Here is an 11,498-nt window from a genome sequence, read left to right as displayed (position 1 = left end):
ACAATTGGTGTGAAACTGAAGGATAAGCGGCTTTAATATCAAGAAGTACAAGGATTACAATTTCATTATTTGCAATACTCATTTTAATAAATGTGGCTATTTGAATTGCATTTGTTGTAGAAGAGAAAATAAATATTTCAAACTTTCCTGCATATAAAGGTTAGGACTTATACTGATTTCCGTCAATTTATTGATTTTGGGTTGATCAATGAATTAATAATTTGTTTTGATCGAACCAGACGAAGAAAAGAAAACCACAGCAATGAAATCCCTACTACCGTGCTAGATGGTGTCGACACGAGTGGACGGATTTTTAAATTTATTTGAATGACGCCATGTTACTATACTTGTCTATTACAACGTACATGTAACAGAAGAAACACACAGTCCATGTCCACGCTAGTGGACATAAACGATTTGAACCGTCAATGTGAACTAGATCAAGTATAGAACTTTACATAGGATCATATACGATGAATATGGATTACACAGTCTGTTTCGAAATACCGTCGTCAATGTCGACACCATATGACATCAAAATTTTGACAGTAAAAATATGTGTTATTGTTGTTGTCGTTTCATTGCTGTGAAGAAAACAATTCAATGTACAATATTCTCATTAATTTGCAAAAATTGCACTCGTGACCGTCATATCTATATTCTGTTGCGTATTATGTAATATAAAAAGTAATTATGAAATTGATAATCATGATAACAGATTATGATTATGTTTAATTATTCAAGATGAATAAGTCATGGCTATTTTTTTCTAACCGAGTAATACGCTATATGTTTTATATGAAAACGTCACACGAATCTCCCCCAAAAACGACATCTTTGGTCTTGCAGCAGAAGCTGTTTCTATGCTGAAAATTTCATTTCAGTTTAAAAAAATTAAAATATTATTCATGTAGAATTGTACAAATATTTCAAAACGTTGAAATGAGATTTACAGAAATATGCATTTGAAAATTGTTTTGAAAAATAAACACGGCACAGTCAATTTCAAAAAGAATAACAGCTTTTATTGGGCTGAAGCTTTGAATGTTAATTAGATACGAGTGGAGAAATGGTATAAAGCGTTGAGTTATTCTTTCAATGAATAATATTGTTGACATATTTTCACGATGACAGCTATTTTTGCGGTACAAAATTGACCCGTTTTTTATTTTATTTTATTTATTTATTTATTCACCGTCTGATCACAGACTGATTTTATGACAATTATTTACAATATCATTTGCAATGAAACACTACCCGATCGAATACCAGCCGCCAGTCTTTTCGACTTCGGAGCAGCAGATATCGACTGTGTCCATTGTATATTATTGGGTGTATCGATTAATTTTAAAGGATTTTTGTGTGAAAAGATACATTTATTTAAAAACAACTGTACAATATTTTTTAACCAATGTATTGCCCATCGTTGGCTATGACTTCCGCCCATCTTCTTGGTAGCTTGTCGATTCCGCGTCGAAAGAATTCCTCATCTTTTGAAGCTATCCATTCATCGATCCAATTTCGCGCTTTTTCATAATTTTGAATGTGTTCATCGAACAGGCTGATTTTCATCGATCGGAACAAGTGGTTATCAGAAGGAGCCAGGTCTGGAGAGTACGCGGGTTGATCAAGCTCATCCCGACCAGAGTCCCCTATCTTTTTTTTGCGATGTTTGAAATATGTCAAATTTTGATAAATCCTTCGACTATTTCTTGTTGCAGTTTTTTTCAATTTTTCCTTCAGTACTCCGCTCAAACGTATTGGTTGTAATCGATGCCGATCCCCCGTGACTGTTTCACCCTGTTTCAGCAGCTCATTATACACCAAACCACCTTATCCCCACCAAATAATGAGTATTACCGAGAAATCATCAAAATCCTGCTATGCTGTAGATTTTGGTGATTGTGTGGGATTGAACCCTTATTTTTATGCCTGGGGTTATCGTAGCAGATGCCTTCTTCACTTCCAGTTACAATACGATACAAAAATTCCTTTCTTTCTTATTTTTGGAACATTGTGCCAAAATGTGAAAAAACATCTAACAACTAGTTTTAGATTCAGCTGGTGTGGCACACAATTTCTTTGGTCTTATCTCATTACAAATGTCTTAAAACGATTGATTTGCATATATTTAATGCTTCTGATGTTTTTCTGATGCATTTTCATGCATCTTTATCGAATAAAAAACGCCAATATCGAATAAAAAACGCCCAACATTCAATTTTTTTTGGTGATTTCACAGTTTTTCAACAAATTCACCACTTCTTTCTCACCAAATTCAACATTCTCTGTGGCGATTGAGAGTTCTCGTCTCCTGCAACATTTTATAACCTTTAGATGTATTTTCACTTTATTTAAAGTGAAAAAATTGAACCAAAGGAGGGCCAGACAGAAAAACACTTTTTCATCACTCATTTTGAATCGATCAGAAAATAATGACACTGTGCCAAAAATAAATCTTTCTGCTCTGAATTAGATTGGCAAATGTCACATGTACAAAATGCAATTGGATTCACCTGTCAAGCTACACACAATTTCAAGTTACGCCATCTCTTATCAATCCTTTAAAATTAATCGATACACCCAATACTATATTCATAATTTTTCTTAGTCTATTTTACCGAATATTAAATAACAAATTGTCCAATTTAACAATACTAGTTCTAAAAATGCTTCGCGATGCTGATTCCAAAAATGTTTCTCTTATTAAATTAAAATTCCTACACGCCACGTAAAATGGTTGACTATGTGCATATTCAGCTGTAAACGTTCGTACTCTAATAAGTTCTGTATTTCTCAAATTTCTTTGGTTTACGTTATATTGTTGTCTTGTGTATACAATCTTATCTCTAAGCGAACGCGACACTATTTTACCTAATAAGAGATCATAAATTAAAAATATAGAGGCATTTATACGCCGTCTCCAAAGCGGTTGAATACTTAAAACATCACATCTAAACTGATACGGTGGCAATACAAAATTCTCATCTCTTTGGTAAACAAATCTTAACGACCATATCACAAATTTTTTCTGAATTGACTCTATTCTATCGGAGTGTATACGGTGGTATGGTTGCCATACTATACTCGCGTACTCTAACTTTGATCTGACTAGCGCAAAATACAACATTTTAGCCGATTCAATCGTGAACTTATTCTTTAATGTGCGTTTTATGAATCCCATTGTCCCAAGTGCACTGGCTGTGATCGCATCGATGTGATTGACGAACGTTAGTCTTGTGTCGAAAATAACACCGAGATCCTTGTGTAAATTTATTCGTTCAAACGTGTGTTGGCCGTTATTGATCGTATAAACGTAGTCGATTGCGTTTCCACCTTTTGAATACGTCATTACGAAGCATTTCCTCAGATTCAGATATAGGCTGTTTTCAGTGCACCAGTTGCTCAGCTGATCAATGGCATTTTGGAAAGTAATGACATCAATAGGCGATTGGACCATTGTGATCAATTTAAGATCATCTGCGAAAAGTAAGACAAGTGCATTTGTTACGGTTTCGACAATGTCATTAATAAAAATAATAAAAAGACATGGCCCCAAGATACTTCCCGCAGGTACTCCTGATGACACAGTGAAAGTTCTTGACTTTCTTTCCCCGATTCCAACAAATTGTGTTCGTGCTGTCAAGTATCCATGGAACCATTTGACAAGTTGTCGGCCGAATCCAAAGTTCACCAACTTCTGCAACAATTTCTTGTGGTTCACACGATCGAAGGCCTTCTCAAAATCTGTGTACAGCACATCCGTTTGACATTTTTTGACCATTGAGTCCATCGTGAAATTTATCATTTGCAGTAAATTTGTTGAGGTTGATCCATTTTTCACGAATCCATGTTGATTGTGACTGATTTTCGCATTAACAAATGTTTCGATTTTGTTATATACAACAATTTCGAACAATTTGGCTATTGTTGGTATTATCACGATCGGCCGATAATTCGATGCACTGCTTTTCTTTCCAGACTTGAATATTGGAACAATTCTGGAATTTTTCAATGCTGCCGGAACACATCCTTGATGCAACGACTTACGAAATAGCATTGTTAACGGCTTTGACAAAGAATGCGCGCAATTTTTCAGTAGTTTTGGTGAAATACCATCTGGGCCAGCTCCTTTGTTTACATTGATCACTTGTAGTGCTTTCATCACGTCTACTTCATTGATGTCAATGTCAAACGAGATGTCACCGCATTCACTCAGCAATTGATCCAAGTCGATATTGTCGCTCTGTGTTTACTGATTTTCGAAAAAATCAGCAAATAATTCCGCTTTCGATACGTCTGTGCTCGCAATCTCATTGTTGTATTCAACAATAGGCGGAATGTCACTTCTCTTATTTCTGTCGTTTACAAATCGCCAAAAATGTTTTGGATTTGCTCTGATTTGCAATTGAATGCGGCTGATGTACGACTTGAACAACTGGTCTTGTAACTGCATGAACGAATCTGTGATTGCGTTGTATTCGTCAAAGTTACCAGTTTCTCTTGCTTTTTTATACGCCTTTCTTCTGACATTTTTCATGTGTTTCAAGTGCTTTGTGTACCACGGTGGACTCTTTTGAACGGTGATTTTTGGAACAAATGAGTCTGTTGCCTCGTGTAGAACATTGCCAAATAATTGGAATGCATTCTCGAGGTCATCAATTCGATTTATCCCCAACAAAATGTCACTTGCAATGAAGAATGCATTCATCGCATCGAAATCCGCCGAATTGTATGCGTATATTTCCGATGATTGCGGTGATGTGGGTTCGTTTTCATCAATTGTCACTTCGATTTCAATTGCTTTGTGCCAAATGTCGGATTTAACCAATGGTCTTGTTGATTCAATCAACGACATTTCGTAGAACTTGTTTGTGAATACAAGATCCAAAACATTCCCGGCTGGATTAACGATATTCGACAGTTGGTGGAAACCACAGTCATACATTGTGTCAAATACAGCAATACCACCTTATGTCGACACATTTGTTGGCAAAAAATAATCACCATCATCGGCTTTGACCCACTTGACACCAGGCTGGTTAAAATCACCGCACACAATAACGATGTCATTTTCATTGTATGGGACCATTTTAACAATCTCAGCGAATTCCAAGAACTTTGCAGTTTCGTGTACCGACCGAATATACACTGCGCTCTGATAGAATCAGCTTTTCACTGTTGAATTTGCATTCAACCGCGATCAGCACTCCTCCACCGTTGATTCTATCACTTGTTCCGTCCGATCGCCACGATAGACATTATAACGTTTTCCGAAATGCTCGACATCTGTAATGCTTTTTAATAACCACGTTTCGAAGAATGAAATTATATTAAATGGACACGATTTTGTTGCTAATCGAATCTCATCGACTTTGTCCCGAATGGAATGTGTATTCTGTATGTACACATTCAGTTTTGTGTGCTTCGAGACTATTTTTGGGGAGTTTTGTGTTTGTTTTCGATGCGGTGTCAAAGTTTGTTCGGATTTTCTTTCAGTGGTGTTCATTTTGCTATGTTCGATGATGTGGCCTGTTTGTTCGACGCTTCGGTGACTTTGCTCGGTGGTGATACGGTTAAATCCATCAAATCTGGTGTCGGTGATTTGCGGATGTTTTTCGAGTTCAATGCCGGGAAAAAATCACCTAATGTTTTGTTCTGAAGGAACTCACGGACAAGAACATCTTCTTCCCACACTTCCGGATTGATCAAAATGTCAAAATCGCCTTCATTCAATTCGATTTTGAACGAAACAAACTTCAATGTGGTGACATCTTTGTCTTTTTTGACGAGTTTGTGCACCCTAAATCTCGAAATTTCTTTCACCAATGTTTCGGACAAAATGTATTCAACAATTTCTTCGGTAGTGGTAATTGGATCGAAACCAGAGACCCAAATTGCCTTTTTGAACACCGGCTTTTCGACTCGTTTTGGCTTGGCCACAACACTGAGACGATGTGTGGCTGACTTTGTGCCCATTTTTGGCGATGGAGCATCGAAATCACGAGATTTTGACTTCTGTGGCAATATATTCGGTGAGATGTCGGTACGTGGTCGTTTTGCAGAATTTATCGGGTTATTTTGAACAACACTGGCAAATGAATTACGGAAAAATTGTTGTTTCTGTGTATTTACCTGTGATTTCAAGTTTTTCGACGGTTTTATTATGTTCGGTGTGTTTTCGTTCGGGTTCAAAAGAGCCGGTCGGAGCACTTTACTCGCTATCACTTTTGTTGCATTGAATGATTTGTCAATATTGAACATACTCTACACACATGGGGAAACAGAGATGGCGTTGTCGTAGCATGTAGCAAAATATATGTTTAACGCAATATTCGGCTTTTTTTTCTTAATTAAATAACCATTATCAGAAGTCAAGTATAACTGGCTTGACTAACATCAAATAAATATGTATTTTAACATGTACAACATCATAAATACATGAAACATTTATAGTGAATTTTCTCACTTTTCCGTTATTTACTTATTACAGTTTATGAAAAATATTAGATTGAAAAATAGAATGCTCAACCGATCTACTCTACGTGTTGCTTTTTGCATTTAAGTAATTCATTTGTTCATTTTATGTCTTCTTATTCTTCGTTTTTGTGCAAAACCTATGCAACTATAAAAACATTTTTATTAATTATTATGTGACTATTTGCTTCTGCCACACGATATAAATGATTTTTTTTTCTGTGACAGTCACTCAAGTACAGTTCCAATCGAGACCAGTATGTTGATTCTATTAGATCAGTTTTGTGTTTGTATTATACTGATATAAACTGTAAACTGAACCCTCCCTCCAGAGAGTGATCCTCATAATAAAGAAGTGCAAAAAGCAAAAACACATTTCATTAATGGCTGATGATGTTCGTATGCATTGTACTTTGAAATAGTGCCGTTGTTGTTCGCTTGGTTGGTGCTCAATGTTGTGCAGTTAACGTCAAAAACTTGTTCAATTTTCACGTAATTGAAATTAATTAATGTGTTAGTGTGTAAGAATATATTCAAGCCAATGGATGATGATACGACCAATTGCGTGAACAATCTCTCTCCACATGTTTTTCACGATGCACACGAATGTTTCGGGAAAAATTTCTGTTGAGTGTGCAATCAATTTTGAAAAAAAAAATGTAAAAGAAAAAGAGAGAGAGAGGGAAAACAGCATTAACAATGGCGACAGAATATTGAATACGATGCGCATCATCACGTTAGGCATCGGGTCTGTTGGCAACATCAAAATTAAAAACATGTCGCTTTAGTCGGTCTTCTGTGTATGTTCGCTTTCCGATGTTATGATAGTAATCATTAAGTTTTCGATCCAATGTGCTAAAATCGAGTTCATCGTTACTCGCTCTTCCATTAATAGAGATTGTATTGGGGGCAAAAAGTAAATAAATAGTAATAATAAATTCATGCGAAACACAAGCTCGATGCAACACATATACAAGAGAATAATGTGGAGTAATGAGAACATCATGCATTTAATAAGTGGCTTTTGGTCGACATGTTACTCGACCATTTTTTTTGTCTCTTTTCAAGATAACAGGCGGGTAGATAAGTCTTTGTCCTAACTAAGAAAAAAACATTTTTTTGGCAAAATTCAATTTTATTATTCAACATAGTTGCCTTCGAGGGCGATACAGCGATTATAGCGTTCTTCCAACTTTTCGATACCATTTTCATAGTACGATTTGTCTTTAGCCTCAAAATAGGCCTCAGTTTTGGCAATCACTTCATCATTTGTCTTAAATTTCTTGCCAGCGAGCATCCTCTTGAGGTCTGCGAACAGGAAATAGTCGCTGGGGGCCAGATCTGGAGAATACGGTGGATGGGGAACGTACCGAAATTATGCTCAAAGTGTCACACAGCTAGCGCCACGACGGAATTCAATGTAATCTATACTAAGTTGCCGCCAACTAGTGAAAAGACTTTTGCTCAGTTACAAACAACTGACTAGAACTCCATAGTTGTCCGTAGTGGCGCTAGCTGTGCTATAGTTTTGCATTTTATACAGTCTCTTATGGAACATAATTGCAGTGTGATGGGGAAGCAATTCGAAACCCAATTCATGCAATTTTGCCATCGTTTTCATTGATTTGTGGCACGGTGCATTGTCTTGGTGAAACAACACTTTCTTCTTCTTCAAATGTGGCCGTTTTTTCGCGATTTCGTTCTTCAAACGCTCCAATAACGCTATATATTAGTCGCTATTGATAGTCTGGCCCTTTTTAAGATAGTCAATGAATATTATACCATGCGCATCCCAAAATACTGATGCCATAACCTTGCCAGCCGACTGCTGCGTCTTTCCACGCTTTGGATTGGATTCGTCGCGTGCAGTCCACTCCGCTGACTGTCGATTGGACTCTGGAGTGTAGTGATGGAGCCATGTTTCATCCATTGTCTCATATCGGCGCAAAAATTCGATTTTATTGCTGTTAAACAGCTTCAAACATTGCTCCGAATCATCAACTCGTTGTTGTTTTTGATCGATTGTGAGCTCACGCGGCACCCACTTTGCACAGAGCTTCCGCATGTCCAAATATTCATGCACGATATGTCCAACACGCTCTTTCGATATCTTCAGAGTCTCAGCTAACAGGCCGGCTGAAAAGTTCGTAGGCTGACACATAGATGGCGTTACTAGAATTAAATCCATATGATTTTTAATTAGTGCCAACCTTCAAAAGATATGTGTCAAAATTTGACAGCAATCGGACCATTGGTTCGTGAGTTATTGCATTGAGAGTGAAGCAACTTTTGTTATTGTGAAAAAAATGGATAAAAGAGAATTTCGTGTGTTGATGAAGCATTGCTTTTTGGTGAAAAAAAATACTGTTGAAGCCAAGGTTTGGCTTGATAAGTATTATTTGGACTCTGCACTAGGGAAATCAACCATTGAGAAGTGGTTTGCTAAATTTAAACGAGGCGAAATGAGCACTGAAGACGATGCGCGCAGTGGACGGCCAAAAGAGGCTGTTACCGACGAAAACATCAAAAAAATCCACAAAATAATTTTGAATGATCGTAAAGTGAAGTTAAGCGATATAGCTGAGACCCTAAAGATATCAAAGGAACGTGTTGGACATATCGTGCATGAATATTTGGACATGCGAAAGCTGTTTGCAAAGTGGGTGCCGCGCGTGCTCACAATCGATCAAAAGCAACAACGTGTTGATGATTCGGAGCAATGTTTGGAGCTGTTCAACCGTAATAAAGACGAATTTTTCCGACGATATGTGACAATGGATGAAACATGGCTCCATCACCACACTCCGGAGTCCAATCGACAGTCAGCCGAGTGGACTGCACACGGTGAACCGAATCCAAAGCGTGGAAAAACGCAACAGTCGGCTGGCAAGGTTATGGAGTCTGTATTTTGGGATGCGCACGGTATCATATTCATCGATTACCTCCAAAGGGGCCGGACCATCAACAGCGACTACTACATAGCGTTATTGGAGCGTTTGAAGGATGAGATCACAAAAAAACGGCCCCATTTGAAAAAGAAAAAAGTGCTGTTTCATCAAGACAATGCACCGTGTCACAAATCAATGAAAACGATAGCAAAATTGCATGAATTGGGTTTTGAATTGCTTCCCCATCCACCGTATTCTCCAGATCTGGCCCCCAGCGACTATTTCCTGTTCGCAGACCTCAAAAGAATGCTCGCGGGAAATTTTTTTAGCGCTGATGAAGAAGTAATCGCTGAAACAGAGGCCTATTTTGAGGGTAAAGAGAAATCGTACTATAAAAATGGTATCGAAAAGTTGGAAAATCGTTGGAATCGCTGTATCGCCCTCGAAGGCATGTATGTTGAATAATAAAACCGAATTTTGCCAAAAAAATGTGTTTTACTATGTTAGCCTACGAACTTTTCAGCCGGCCTGTTATCTCGATCAACTTCACTTTACGGTCATTTAAAATTATTTTGTGGATTTTTTTGATGTTTTCTGGCGTAACCACCTCTTTTGGACGTCCACTGCGTTGTGCATCGTCTGTGTCTGTACGACCACGTTTAAATTCACGAAACCAATATTTTATATTTGATTGTGCTGGCGCAGAGTCCGGGTAACATTTATCAAGCCATTGTTTGGTTTGCACAGTATTTTTTCCCATCAAAAAACAGTGTTTTATTAACACACGAAATTCGTCTTTTTCCATTTTTTTCACAATAACAAAAGTTCACTCAAAACGCTATATCTCACGAACCAATCGACCGATTGCTGTCAAATTTTGACACGTATCGTTTGAAGGTTCGTACTAACTAAAAATCTTAGCAAAAAAATCCAGTGACGCCATCTATATGTTAGGGCAAAGACTTATCTACCCACCTGTTATAATGATAAATGAGCGAAGTGAACACTTGAATAGCAACCAAACACACACATATGTATATATATATAAAATACTGCGCGAAAGAGTTTATGTGTGACAGCAACGGACGGCGTCATTGTCTCGATCTTCACAGTTCTGATAGATTTGCTAACAAGTAGTACTAGATAAGGAAATAAAGAAAAAGATATCTGTAGACGTCATAATATTGTAAGAGATATAGGCAATACAAGTATTTTGTCAATAGGGCTTCAATCTGAACAAACTCTCTCTAGCTTATTCATTGTCTTCGATAATTTTTGTTTGCAAAGTAGGCTTTTCGATAAAATCGCCAATTTCGTTTGTTGGTTTAGTAGTTAGCATTAAAATTGCAAAACTCTACTTTATTGTATAATATGCTTATTTTTATTTTTTTCGTTCTCTTTTCTCTTGCATATCGTTTGGCTTTCTTTCTTCAAATCCGCGTTTGCTGCATTCACGCTTGGACAACTCTACGCGGCTTCTAAAGCAGAAGAATAGCATCACTTCAATTAGACCCAAACACAGTTTCAACTTTCGAATTGTATCTCACCTTGAAGCAGGATCGAAGTGGATGGACGTCAATTCTGCCACAATTTTTAAAGTAAGCGCACTGCAATTATGTTCCATAAGAGACTGTATAAAATGCAAAACTATAGCACAGCTAGCGCCACTACGGACAACTATGGAGTTCTAGGCAGTTGTTTGTAACTGAGCAAAAGTCTTTTCACTAGTTGGCGGCAACTTAGTATAGATTGCATTGAATTCCATCGTGGCGCTAGCTGTGTGACACTTTGAGCATAATTTCGGTACGAAAGTAAGTGTTAAAATCTCAAAATGAACAAAAAAAAATATCAACATTATTTATTATTATTTTCTATTAAGTGTCTCTCAAGCACGAACCCAAATCGAAATAAAGCGTTAATTTGTATATATCTCACAGAGCTGCAGAAAATGCAAACCTTACAAACAATAAAATGTCTTACATCCGTAAGATGAACTTTTCTGCACTGTGATCCACAACATGCATTTATTTCGTATCTTTTACCGTAAATATGAATTCATGAGAAAACTGAATCTGATATAAGTTTTGCGATACAAATAATTTTTGTTGGACTTTTCAATGCCTGTATGATATC

General features: G+C 37.1%; 1 protein-coding gene across 3 annotated transcripts in view; it reads left to right on the top strand.

Moving 5' to 3' along the window:
- Positions 1-11,185, top strand: part of LOC116338962 (protein scylla) — a 50,912-nt gene extending 39,727 nt beyond the window's left edge. Inside the window, exon 4 of one of the 3 annotated variants that reach the window (XM_031764557.1) lies at positions 10,850-11,185. In XM_031764557.1, the coding sequence (XP_031620417.1) occupies positions 10,850-10,967 (118 nt within the window). In that variant the 3' untranslated portion in view covers positions 10,968-11,185. The remainder of the gene's footprint in view (positions 1-10,849) is intronic. The other 2 variants (XM_031764555.1, XM_031764556.1) reach the window with 2 other exon arrangements.
- The last annotated feature ends 313 nt before the right edge of the window (positions 11,186-11,498 follow it).

Source organism: Contarinia nasturtii, unplaced genomic scaffold (genome assembly GCF_009176525.2).
Source record: "Contarinia nasturtii isolate CC-2019 unplaced genomic scaffold, AAFC_CNas_1.1 Cnas_scaffold_473, whole genome shotgun sequence".
NCBI lineage: Eukaryota > Metazoa > Arthropoda > Insecta > Diptera > Cecidomyiidae > Contarinia > Contarinia nasturtii.
Note: the sequence above shows the minus strand (reverse complement) of the source record. Positions and strands in the feature narration are given on the sequence as shown.